We start from the raw sequence: 13646 nt of genomic DNA on the forward strand, positions 1-13646 counted from the left end.
TGTTCACTCCCTTGTTTTATTTAGTTAGTGAGTTGTACTACCTGCAGTTTTTTCTAAAGGCTCAGCATTTTCTTCAGGACCTAGAGAAGTAGAAGAATTGCACAATCAAGAAGCAAAGAATGTGGTGATAAAAATTCTGTTGACTGACCAGATACTATTTCCTAAAGTTATATCCTCCTACCACTGAAGCTGACATGTTCAAATTAGTCTTATGAATAGTCTTTAAGGGGCATGGCCAAGGACAATTGATTTGTGCCAATACATGTTCTGCCCTTGGGCACAGCCTTATGCCTATTCAATGAATAACACTGCACCTGAAACTCATGTTGCAAACTGGAATCTTCTGTAATCAAGAGGTACTAAGGATAGAATGAACACAGGAGCTGAATCTATGGTTGTAATGTTAATAAAGCCCACTTTGAAAATATGAGGACAGGAAGCCTGACCACATCTCACAAAACCAAAGCCTTTCATCACAGTGACCAGGTGTGTGATTCTGATCAATTCTGAGATCTTTTTCATTTGATCCTACATTACTTGTTTTGAAACATAATCTGACCCTCTTCTGCCCCTGTTTGAGATGTTGAATGTATGCCATGTTCTTTTTTATATTCCAATTTTTTCTATGAAATATGTTTAGCAAAATGAACAACACACACGCAACCATCAAAGAGGACGGGGGAAATATACATACAGTGATGTGAAAAATAAAGTACGCTGTCTTTCTATGCTTTTATTAGGACACACTTAACCCTCATCTAGTCCTTACCAAGTCCTAACAGCAAATAAATCACACCATGTGACAAATGACGCAAAACAGATTTTACTTTGAGATTATTTATTCAACCAAAAATAAGCCACCATGCAGAAGGCTTCTGTGAAAAAAAATAAGTGCACCCCAGTAGCTTGTAGAATCCCCTTTAACAGCAATAATTTGAAGTAATTGTTTCCGGTGTGAGTTTAACAGTCTCTTACATTGCCTCAGAGGAATTCTGGTCCTCTCCTTACCAAACTGGTTCAGAACTGCTATTGATGTTTCAAGGTCCTCTTAATGTCCAGCCACAACATCTCAATGGGGTTGACATCTGGACTGCTTTTCTTTTTCAGCCATTCAGTCATAGATATTCCTGTGGTATGATTTCCTTTTAGGCAAGCTTTAGCTGTCAAGATAGATGGTTTCACATTTGCCTATATGATATGCTGGTATAGAGAGGAATTGATGGTGGCCTCAATGATTGTGGTGGTGTACAGATCCTAAGCCATACTGCAGTGTTCTTTTTGAAGAGAAGGGGTTTTCTTCTGGCATTCATTCCATGAAACCCATACTTGTTCAGACTTTTCCTTATGATTAACTCTAATTTCCCATGTTACAAGATGCCTGTAGACCTCTGGATTTAACTTTAGGGTTTTTTTTTTGCAATTTCTCAGAACATCATATAGTATGATTTTGGGGCAAATTTTCTGGGACACCCTCTACTGGGACAATGTATGGAATGTTTTAAATTCTGATGCTTTTTCCTTTGTCCTTTAGTCCCATTCAGACACCGGACTGGGAGTTTATTTTTTTATTACATCTTCAACATGGATTTGCTGTTACTTGAACAAAATTCTTACATTTTTCTTGCCAACCATGCATGTTTTTGAAAACATGACATCAAAATAATGTCAATATGTCACAAGTTGTCATTTTGCATTAGCTTTAATAAAAACATTTGACGCTCATCCAAAGTGTAGTTGTATACAAACACAGCTTTTCATGGACAAATCCACAGAAAATTGCCTTGTCTTATGAAAAGCCCTTTCAGGACCTTCTTTCATGTCTCTGTGTTCTGCACCAAGTTCAACATTTTGGTCCTTTCAAAATCTTTCCGTTTAATCAGAAATAGAATCCTGAGGGAACTTTACTTGGTCAAAGTGATGGCCACTCAGCCAGTTTATGACAAGATTCTTACAACAGTTTTCACCTATGAACATTTAAAAAAAACTACCCATATGAATAAGGTCAGATTTTTGATTTATGATTTCTTTTTTCCATCAGAATTCATAAAATACCCCTTGTGCTCAAAGGGATATAAGTGAGCCAAGAGACCTCAGAGGCCTCTGGGAGTTCCACATCAGTGCATACATGGGCAACTGCACTAAAAGAGCAGAGGAATGCAGGATCTCTCTCTCTCTCTCTCTCTCTCTCTCTCTCTCCCTCCCCCTCCCTCCCTCCCCCTCCACACACATCTTTAAAAAAATGAAAAAATACCAATTTTGTGTCCAGTCAGTGGTAACAAAGCTTATCACTCCATAAGATTAATAATAATGAGATTCCTTTTTCAGTGGAGGAATGGAGAAAAAAAGTCCTCAGTAAAATTGGGTGTTTAATAAATATTTATACTTACAATAGCAACTACTTGGCAATAATATAGAAAACTGTGGCACACTTCAGTACTTTAAGGTGATCATAGGAGATATAGAAAATTTGAGAAGGTATGGTTTACTTCAGACTACCCAAACTCAGTCCTGGGGTTACTGTGTGCGCAGAGTTTAGATCCTGCAAATTTCTCAGTCAAGGTAACTGAAAACACGCATTTAAACGCTTCAGAAATGCGTTTGTGTCTGAACTGGTTTCGAGTTAATCAAGGTTCAGTTCTTCACAGTTTGCATTGTCTTCACTTTCATCATGTAGGTGTTTCAGCATTTAGGACTCCAATGTGCTTATCTCAATCAATCTCTCAAAGCAGCAAATATTAACTTTTTGCAAAGGAACAGCCACAGGGCACATCACATTGGCTACCTGAGGACTGAGATTGATTAGTAAGTCTTTGAGTAAGGGCACTACACATGCATACATAATGTAGCCTAAGAGGGCAGTTGTAAATGGCTAATTCATAGCAGAGATCAAGGAAATTGTCATTACATTTCAGGAATGATATGTTAAGTTGGACTGAAAACCAGCACAGAGTCCAGGTTACGGTACTTCTGGTTAATGTGCACTGTACACTATGCTGAATTTATTGTAGTATTCTTAGAGTATGACTGGCATAATTGCAGATACTGGTATCTTGAGTACAGTTAAGAAAAGGTAAGTACAGTTAGGTGAGATTAAAAATAAGGATTGGTATGGCATGATTGAGTAGAATATACCTGGTATATTATCTTTCTCTAGCTTTACATGGATAAAACTGTTTTTGCTGCGATCACAGTAGACCTACTGTGTGGAAGGGTTGGGTTGCTTTGATAGTACATTTACAGTAAAGCAGGGATAATGGGGTAGGCTGATATGGTTGGGTAGGTAGGCAATGGGAGTACATACAATGAGAAGGACTGATGTATAAAACCACTAGAATGCTTTAAAACAAACCAAACAGGATTGTACGCCTCAAATCACAGCTATGGTGAGGTGAAGGCTGAATGGGTTAATATAAATCAGTTCTTAACCCATGTAGTTGACTAGTAGCAGTATTTGATTTGCCTTTCTGAGCAGCTTCCTTGGTCAACTGCTGTTCCTGATTTTTGTAACTAAAAATAGCCCCTCATGTGTACAGAAAAAAAATGCAATGCTGAACACATCTTAGAAACATGCTTAGCAATTAATACATGTACATTTAGAGACATAAAGTATGTATTACAAGTTCCTGTCAAACTGAGAGAGTGCAAGGTGCTCCAGTCTTGCATGAAAATTTGGTCGTCCTCAGCTAATCGAGACTAATGTTCCAGATTCAACAGAACAAGCGGGACCCATGGACAGCATAAGCACAAATGACCTCATTTTAAAAATTAAACTTTTCAAGACCCATCTCAAGCATCCCAAACATGGGTCATCTCAATGACATATTCAGAGGTTTCTAGTTGGTTTATTCAACACTTTGGCATTGTAAAGTATAAGGGAAGCAAAGGACAAAATGATAACATGCTTAGTTTAGTAAACAGCGTCTTTATTCCTTTACAAAATAGGTACAAATACAGAAGTATGCTTTTTCACACCAACAGGAAAATTTCAGAATATGTACAGTTTACCAAAAATAACGTAGTTCTAATAAACACACGGTCTTTGTAAACAATATGTACAAATTATCCACACATTAAAACGCAATTTTCCACCGGTGTGTATCAGTAATGCCTTCCTAATAATCTTTTGGCTAAAAAGCCGAAGGAGTAGAAATTTCCTTCTGCTTGTTTATCAGAAACCATAAAAATAATTATTAAAATCGTCTTAAATCACTGGACAAATAGGTCTATTTGTGCTTTAAATTATTTACTTTTTTCTGAAATGGTTGTTTCCAAGATAAAATTTATTTGCCTTAAATGTGGCAAGCTAAAATGCAAATGCAAAAATAAAAAAGAAAATATATAAATAGTTAAAAAAAAACATTTCCCTTTAACAGCTATAGACAATACTGCTGAATGCTTTGAGCAAGACGGGAGGTTTCTCTATGTATATTAGTAACACAGCTTTCTCTTTTTTTTTTCAATTGTAATAATACACAAAAAACTAAGTACGGTGCTCTTACCGAAACAAACCTTCAATGCACATTAATTTCAAAAAGCCACCAAGAAATGTCATCCATTCAACAAATAAATTACAGAGTGACACAATTCATAGACACAACAGCTGCATAGAAGCAAGAGGCTGAAATTTAAAACAAAAAAGGCCATGGAAATTAGGGCTGGGTTACACAGTTAAAGCTCCGCTGGAAATACTGCTGACACAGCGCACCGCCAAGGAGAACGCGTCATCTACAGGAAGTTACAAAACGGGACCCAATCGCTTAGCGAATTAATGCCTCTTTTCTTTGTCATGCTGGTGGCAGAACAACATGAGAAGTGTAAGGACTCCATACTCTAGGACTTGGATTCAGCCCGTTTGTGTTTCAGTCTGAATAAAAATTTCAATGCAAATGCTAGCTTTTGCTTGGTGATTTCATAAATCCCCAAAATTACCTCGCCAGCTGTGTTAAGTTACAGGCAAAAGTTAAGGACTAAATCCAAGCTGAGGACAGTAAAACCGGTAATATTTAATTGCACACAACTTCCCCAACAACTGCTGAAGGAACATCTGCACTGCCTTCAACAGGTCTGTGATGAAATGCAGTTGACCAAAGTTTAACATAAATTGAGTTTGGGCTCTTTATATGACTGTACCCTCACAGTCCTCATCTTCATCGCTGTCTTCATGGCGATTCAGGGACACGGCTGAGGATGTTTGCCTATTCCCTGAATTGGACGCTTAATGGAGCAATCACAATATACAACGTGGTAAAATATTGTAATTAAATGAGAAAATATTGAGCATATCTTTGTTATCCTCATACAGTAATCTATTTTGAAGAGCTTTTACCATGACGAGGAGAAAGTGTACTCGATTGCCACACCCAACTTAGAAGGGTATATTTTACTGTTTTCAGACAGCTCTTGGACACATTCAATAGTATCAGAAGAAATATGCCATATTAACACAAAGTTTACATTTAAATCAAAGTGTCTCCTGACCATGAAGAAATTCAACGTTTACTGATTTTACAGAACGACAGTTTGACATTCACAAATGGTTTTCAAAGATTACTCTTGCTAAATTATCCAATAGGCTGTTAAAAAATATTTTACATGCTGTTCAAAACCATTTTTTTAACTATTTACATTTAACTGCACTCAGTGTCTGTGTCATGTAATGCTGAGTAATTTATTATTAAACAATGCAGATACGAAAATGCTGAGAAATGCTGAGAGTTCATTCATTTTTAATACTTTTAACTCCGAAACTGAGCCCATCACATCCCCATTACTAAAACTTGTATCACAGCATGAAATCTTACTTTAAACAACTATGCAGTAAGTTATCCTTCACTTTGAGAATTTCCATTCAGTAAAAACCACCGAGTAAGGTGGCGTGAAATGTAATGGGAGACCCAACCTATGTGTGTAAGTTCTGTCTTGGACACCAACACTTACACACACGGTTCCTTCATGAAGTCCTTCCCAGTCTCAAACCCACACTTTACATGGCCTTCTTTGACATCCCGAACATATAGTTACACAGAATGCGTTTTATTCTGGAGATAAAACAATGGAGAGAGACACAATCGTTTTTTTTCTTTTCTCTTTTTAAAAAAAGTGATTTTAAGGTCACGACAGAGACGCTGAGCCGAAGCAATGGGGCTCGACTGAAGGCACGTTGCAGGAGAGAAAGGGGGGGTGAGATGGAGAGCGAGGGGGGGGGGGGGGGTTAGAGAGAAAGACAGGGAGAGAGAGTGAGGGGGAGATACGAAAAGAGATGAAGAGGCAGGGAGAGGAGGATGGCGAGGATGAGAGGGAGAGAGAGGAGAGGAAATGAGAGAGACAGGGAGAGAGAGTGAGGTGAGGAGGAGATATGGAAAGAGATGAAGAGGAAGGGAGAGGAGGGGAAAAAGAGAAAGACAGAAGGGAGATCAATGGAGGTGCAGACAGAGGGAGAATGAGAAGGATAGAGAAAGATAAGAGAGAAGGAGGAAAGGAGAGAGAGGAGATGAAATGAGAGAGGGGAGGGGGGAAAGGGTGAAGTGCTGGGAAGAGAGGCCGTAAGAGCAGAGTGCCGGGGCCGGGGGCCGGGGGCCGCTACTTGAGCAGGGCCCGGTAGAGCAGGAGCGAGCGGGCCGTCTCTCTCTCCTGCTCCATGTAGAAGATGAAGTCCCTGAGGTTGACGCGCGTGATGCGGTGCCGGGAGTACTGGCGCGAGGAGGTGGAGGGGGCCCCGGAGCCCGCCGGCGAGCCCACGGAGGTCCCCGAAACCTGAGGGGGGAAGGGGGGGGGGGAGACAGAGAGAGAAGGTACGGCTATTTTCACAGGGCAACAAAACGGTTCTGATATCGCACTTTACCACACATTCCCCTCCTGTGGCGTAAGCAGAGTCAAAGCGTGCCCTCACCAGAACGGGTCTGGAAATTCAGAACAATGAGAGCCGTTTGATTTCGATATGAGCTGACACTCGTTCTGCTTTTGGACGTTTGTTTGGACCAAGCTCTATGTGAGAACATTAGGAAGACGTATACCAGTTTTGGGAAAATTACAGAACGATTTTCTTCGAAACCACAGAACTTTGGCTAACAGATCTGTAAAGTGCTGACTGGAAGCAGGAAAATATAACAAGCTGGGGTATGGTCATTACGAACCCCACTAAGCACCATCACTGTAATTACGCAGATTGTCATCTGTAAACATAAAGCACTGGAGAGAGACGTTAATCACAAACATGTGAGAGGAAAGAGGATGTAAAATGGCCGCCGGGGTTCTTTGCACGTCACGGCATGTTCGTGACGACAGAGTGGCGATTTTACAGATCGCTGCAGACGTCGTTAAGATCTGAAAGTTGCCAGGCAGTCCGTTTCCGCTACCACTGGGAAAGTTTCCGTGGAAACAGGTTGGGAAGGTTTCCGTGGAATCCATACAGTTAAGGGATGAGTGAGGTCTCATCAAGAGCAACTCTGTCACTGTGCCAGCCAGACACGTCCTAACCGTGGGCGGGACGGGCCTGCCGCCGCGATGCCAATTACTGCCAATCATATGCTGCCTGGGCGCCGTGGCGCCGGAGAGGGCCAATCAACCCAATCTCTCCCGTATGACGGACATCGCCCACCTGTGTGCCAGCGGCACGTTGGACACATGGCACCGCAAACGGTCCCCGGCTGCCCAAGGGATTGCGGGTAAGAGATTCAAATACAAGGAGAAAGGGCGAGCTCCTTCAGAGGGATCACGATGACCTCGGTTTGCCAATAACCCAAAACCTGCCCTTCAGTTGTGTGCAACTCCACTACGCAGACCCAGAAGCCAGTTGCACAACCGTGTCAAACGAAAAGACGGCTCTCAGGGCACCCGTTAATTTATGAGGGCTTTTGACGTCGATTAGCTTGGCTTCCGTTCAGATCGGGCGAACGTCGAAGCGGAAGGGCCCGTAAGGACACTGCCGGCTTACCGCCCTGCCGAAAGTTCCAGAGGGACCAGGTCACCCCTCAGTGATCCGGTGTCCGTCCTGCCTTTTACGAGCGGACGCCTAACAAACGTGTGGTTTTGGGGGGGGGGGGGTTTGCAGCTTTGTTTTCCTGTAGAGCCAGAGGGGGGGGGGGGGGGTTTGCAGCTTTGTTTTCCTGTAGAGCCAGAGTGCGTGAGAGAACGCTGATCCTCCCCTCAGAGATTGGGCTCTGGCTTGCCTGTGGCCCGCCACGCCTTCAGACAGGGGCGCGCCAGGCGCCCCCGGGCGTAGCTCCGCTCCCTGGCCCGCGGCGAGCGCCCACAGGGCGCTGGCGGAACAGGTCCGCCCGGCTGCCGAGGGCGGGCTGGGGGAGCAGCCGAGCGTGCAACAGAACGAGCGCGGTTGCGGGGGTTGGGGGGGGGGGTGCTCCAGGGTAGCGTTCTTCTGATCACGACACCGCCGATACCGCGATTCCCGGCGCGGCGCGAACAAACTTGGGGACCCCGCGCTCGGTCCGCGAGCCAAGAACGTTGCCGGAAAAGCCACGACCTTCCAGTTACGCGCGGAAAACCATCCGCCACCCCCCCCCATCACCGTACGAGCCCAGCGGCTGACATGAACAGGAACAGGAACAGAATGTGCATGTGCAGTGCAGTAAAAAAACTGAGAAACTCATTAGCCCGCCTGCAGTAGCGAACTGCTGCAGGAAGGCCCACATGGCACAGTTACAGGAACACTGTTGCGTTGCTACGGTTACACGCAGGGCAACAGGAACGTGGTGTTACCTGACGTGGCTCCGGTTCCCAGAAGTCATTACAAAGGTTGTACGCACAAATTGCACGTAAATACAAACCACCTTCGCGGACAATGAACAGACTGCAACAACAAGCTTCCGGAATCTCTATTTATGGGATTAAGTGATCTAGAACATTTCCTAAAGTATGATTGACAACAAAATTATACGCAAGTATGCATTGCCCAGATCTGCAGAGAGAAGGCATGCTGCATTCTGGGACCTACAGAGCACTTCCTTAACCTGGAACTGGTTGTGAAACCACAAAATACCTAGGTAAGCAAAGGTAAAAAAAATAAATAGCAAAGGTAAGGCCCAATACATTTAAATTTCTAGTCAAATAAAGTCTTGAGGTGCCAGTAAAAAGGCAGTCATGACTCACGCTTCTGAACAGAAGCTACATTTTTCTGACCCAGCAGCATTTTCCTTAAGCCTCCCAGCCTAACTTGGCTTCAAACGATATCACAATTGCAGCTTATTAACTAGCATAAAGGTGAGCTGGTAGAAAATAGCCAGATGACTCTCAATCTGCTTCTTTACATGAAACTTTAAAATTAAAAAATTCAAACTTTAATACCTTTCAAAGCGGGGAGCTATCGATCACCTCTAGGGAACGGACGGTGGGACATTAGGGGGCAGGGTTCTGCAGACTGGTTACATCCCAGTACACTGTAACCCTCAGAGGCCAAACTGTAATGCTAGCACACATCATTAGCATTTCAATGATGCCAATTCTAGCACCTCCAAAATCATTAGGATCGAAGGGGAGGACGGACACCAGAAGCAGATGATTGGTGTACTGGGCAAGCTGAGTTGGGTTCTCCCTCTCTCACTTACTCATGGCAGTGAGATGTGCAGTTTGTCTAACACGTTTACGCACTTTCTTGTTTTTCTTTCATTTGTGCTGATCGGAACCCTGAAACAGGAATAAGATCAGATGATGGCACTACGGCAAATATTAGCTTTAGCTTAGGCCTCACCTCAGGGCTAAGGGTTAATCGCCTGGTCTGGCAGGAAAATTTGGGAGGGGGGGGGGGGGGGTTCACCCAGCAGACCTCTCTCCTGCTGCCTCAGCACACCCTGCCGGTAAGGAGGAGGCGCAGGAGGCTGTCGGCAGGCCGGTCCCATGCAGCTCTGCCAGAACAGCCTGTGCACCGTAGCCATAGCCAGGGATGCAATTCAACCACGTGTCTGTGCCTTACGTTTCATGCTACCCCCTCTCTTCAGTCATCTCTTACTCTTCCTCGTACTCACACACACAGACACACACACACTCATTCACTACATTTCCCATTACACCAAGGCCCTCTTTAGATCACTAAATAGATGGCCTTCAATCTTATGCCATTTGGTCAATACCACAGAGGAAACCCTCCTCTATGATTAACTTAGAAACCACGTGTGCATCAGATTTGAGTTTTGTAGCCAACTGAGAATCAAATAGAGGGTTTGTTTAAGTGCATCCATTGACACAAGTGGTGGGTAAAAAAGAGACAGGACAATGACTGGAAATGGAATCACAAGCATCTCCACGCTCTGGTGTCTGAATAAAAAATATGGGCGGATAGGGATTTGGCCCGTATTCAATCAAAATTTGTCCATAACTTTTGATTTACAACCAAACGAAAGCTGCAAGTCAGAATATATAAATACACGTATTTTTATATGAAACCAAAAAAAATGTATTTGCTTGGCGAATGATTTGATGATAAAGAGGGCTGAACCCTTCAAACAGCGTTTGTGTAAGAAAACACCCGACGCTGGAATTTGACTGAGTCAAAGCTATGGACAGGAATCGATTGAATGCAGGCCAATGTCATAAAAAAGATTTGTATATCACCTTCTCTGTTGTTCCAGCCAAATAACGCTACCAGAGGACATGGGTGCAGTGCCAAAACAAATTTTGGCACTGCACCCAGAACGGTTTGCATGTGTAAAGTATGCGCTTGAAGAACGTACCGGAAAGAACGGCGTAGCGGTTTTGAATGGCGATGCTAAACGCGGCGTACGCCCGGACGACTGGACGGCGTTAAAAAGGGTCAGAGTTGTCGCAAAACACCTCTCTGCTGACGAGAGCTGTTCTCTCTCTTCTTCGCCCCGCGTTTCAATGTACGACTCGCCTTGCCGTTTTCTGCCGTCGTTGACAGTTAACGTGTTATGTCACCCCCAGAACCGTGGATGCGTAAGGATTAGCATTACGTTTGATATGCGACGCTTGCGGGGCAGAGCCGTCGAGCGACGGCATGAAGGGGCTACTCCGCCCCTGCCAGCGAGCAAGCTGCGGCCCTCTGTGAAGTTGAGAAAACCCTCACCATCGCCCCCGACTGACCGGCCGACCGACTGACTGACTGAGCGAGCGCCAGGAAACAAAGCTTTACCACATGTTCACCTACAGGGCGCGCCTCGCTCCAAACGGCTCCGGCCGACGTCTTCCTCCCGCCCTGTGCCGCGGAGACCGGCGAAGGGAAGGTGACGACCCGACTCTCCAACCTTCACTCCACGCGAAAGTCTCCGTTTTATCACCGTTTATAGTGTTCTTCTCATTATAATCAACAACAGATCGTTTGCACAGAGAGAGGAAAAAGAGAGAGAGAGACAGAGAGAGAGAGGGAGGGAGAAGAGATCAATGGAGAAGCAGAAAGAGAGACTGACAGGAGAGAGGGACGGGGGATGAGGACATTTTGAAAGAGTTAACAGATGTCTGTGGAATTGCCCCTGGCCTTTCGACATTGCCTGAGACGCTCATTTGATGTGGAGTCTGTTAAGCTCCAATAAACGTATAAAGAATTTAAAATAATAATTCACAGATGTATGCATATACATCGTAGGGCAAAGCCCTAGTTGGACACAGTTAGGAGAGCGGATGAAAAAAGTGGCCAGTTGTCTAGAGAACACCACAGGATTTGGAGAACGAAGCAAAGCTATGTTACCCTGGCAGGTTATGTACCGTGTACAGAGGGCAACTAGCTTTGAGATTCGAAAACAACCTCTACACAATTCTCCCATCCCTCCTACTGGGGCCCAGTTAGATTGGATATGAAGGCAGCTATGTGTTACACCTGGCTAACCTAAACCCTCTCTTTTCTGAAGGCCAAGCCCATTTGTCTTGTTCTGCTACATCTCATTCTAGGCAGAGAAAATAAAGTCCAAAATAATAATAATAAATAGCTTTATTCTCCATCTGGGCATTGCGAAAAACCTCTCGGGAATAAGAAGCAGGGGAAAAACCTGGAGAAAAGAAGGAGTGAGCCATGCCCTCCTGACCTGGTGAAAAATGAACAAATTATACGCAAAACAAACAACTTCAATCCAATCCTGAGCTATAGAACAACAAATCTTAAAAACGGCCAATCGCGGAGCGTCTTAATGCCCGTATAAAACATAAAAACGGCGACGCCGTGCCGGGGCGAAGCAGAGCAACCGTGCAGAATTTCAGTCAAGAAGAAAGAAGGCAAAAAAAAAAAAAAAAACCACCTTATTACTTCTAACTCCTGCAAGCCATTTTGGTCTCCAAAGGTTTTAGACTGCCGGAGGCCATGTGTCTGCAGTGTTTCGGGAAATGACTTGCCTTCGCACGAACGCTGCTATGTTCTGCAGCGCCGCTGCCCCTCGGCGTCCCCGCTCAATTTCTGATTAACCCCTTCGCTGCCTTCGCTCAGAACGCCTCCCAAGAAACGCGGCAATCTCAGGCCTTCCGGCGCCGAAAGCATCCTGGTGGCTTCCGAACCGGCAAGCGCACCGACTCTCCTTTCCGCGACGGCCGCCATTTACGCCGACGACTGCGTTAAAAAACGGACCTAGCGACACGACGACCACGCCATCAGGCGAAATCGTCCAGTGAAAACGCAATGAGAACGACACTCCCGTCAGTCTGCCGGTGACCGGTAGTGAAGTACCACGGTTGCACTTTAAATGAATATCAAGCACGGGCTAAATCAGAAAACCGGTCGACACAACACATAATTAAAACATCTTGCTTTAGGTCAGGAGTTTTCTAATTAGCAGACTACCGACAAGGCTGCAGCTCCGTCGCCTTGAGTTTCCAAATCCACGGGTTACGGAGGAGATGAAAGCTGACCCTCGAGCTCTGTTTGGGAGGGCCGCTCCGGTGCTTCCTTAGAGGACGGTTTTAGGGTCACCCGCCCAAACAGCGTGAACGGCATCCAGGGCATTTTCTCAACACAAATCAGTCATAAATTTACCACCCTGAAACACAATATGTGCTAAGAGACCTTTCTCTATGAGAGGAAGTATGATATTGAGCTAGCCCACAGTAGACCTAGTCTATTGTACAAGCAGCTCATAAGGTGGCGTGTTCCTAAGTCTCCTTCAAATACAGATTTTCTGAATAAAGACAAAGTTGCATTGTACCAATTTAAACGGTTGTCAACTACACGGGCCCAAAGTGATTGGAATTAATCCTGCTATGTATTAGAGCCCAACCGATAAATGGGCGGGAGTGCAGCATAACGGGTAAGAACCTAGTCTTGTAACCGAAAGGTCACAGGTTCAATTCCTGGGTACAACACTGTTGTTGTACCCTTGAGCAAGGAACTTAACCTGCATTGCTTCAGTATACATCCAGCTGTATAAATGGATCCAATGTAAATGCTATGCAAAAATATAAGTTGTGTGAGTGCAAATGCAGAGGAGCTATATGCTATTTGTTTAATCATGTGTCACTATCTGACAGGCAATATAAATAGTGAGTAACAGACTGATGTTCAACACTCTCAGGTGTACTCAGGTCACAATGTAAAACTGGTTGACACTATGTTAACGACAAAATATTATTTAATAAAAGTTATTTGCTTAAGAAAGCAGCCATCCCAGTACCTTATCAGTGTAAAATCGTATCAGTGCAAAATCGGTGCGCAATCCACACTGAAAAATACTTTAATTTCTTCCAGGTGAAAAATACAC

General features: G+C 44.3%; 1 protein-coding gene across 3 annotated transcripts in view; it reads right to left on the minus strand.

Annotated features, from left to right (window-relative positions):
- Positions 1–3902: 3902 nt before the first annotated feature.
- LOC135255232 (transcription initiation factor TFIID subunit 4-like) overlaps positions 3903–13646 on the minus strand; it is a 78269-nt gene continuing 68525 nt past the window's right edge. For all 3 annotated transcript variants that reach the window (XM_064336111.1, XM_064336110.1, XM_064336109.1), the window contains one exon: positions 3903–6753. In XM_064336111.1, the coding sequence (XP_064192181.1) occupies positions 6580–6753 (174 nt within the window). In that variant the 3' untranslated portion in view covers positions 3903–6579. The remainder of the gene's footprint in view (positions 6754–13646) is intronic.

The sequence above is a fragment of the Anguilla rostrata genome, chromosome 5, assembly GCF_018555375.3.
Source record: "Anguilla rostrata isolate EN2019 chromosome 5, ASM1855537v3, whole genome shotgun sequence".
Taxonomy (NCBI): domain Eukaryota; kingdom Metazoa; phylum Chordata; class Actinopteri; order Anguilliformes; family Anguillidae; genus Anguilla; species Anguilla rostrata.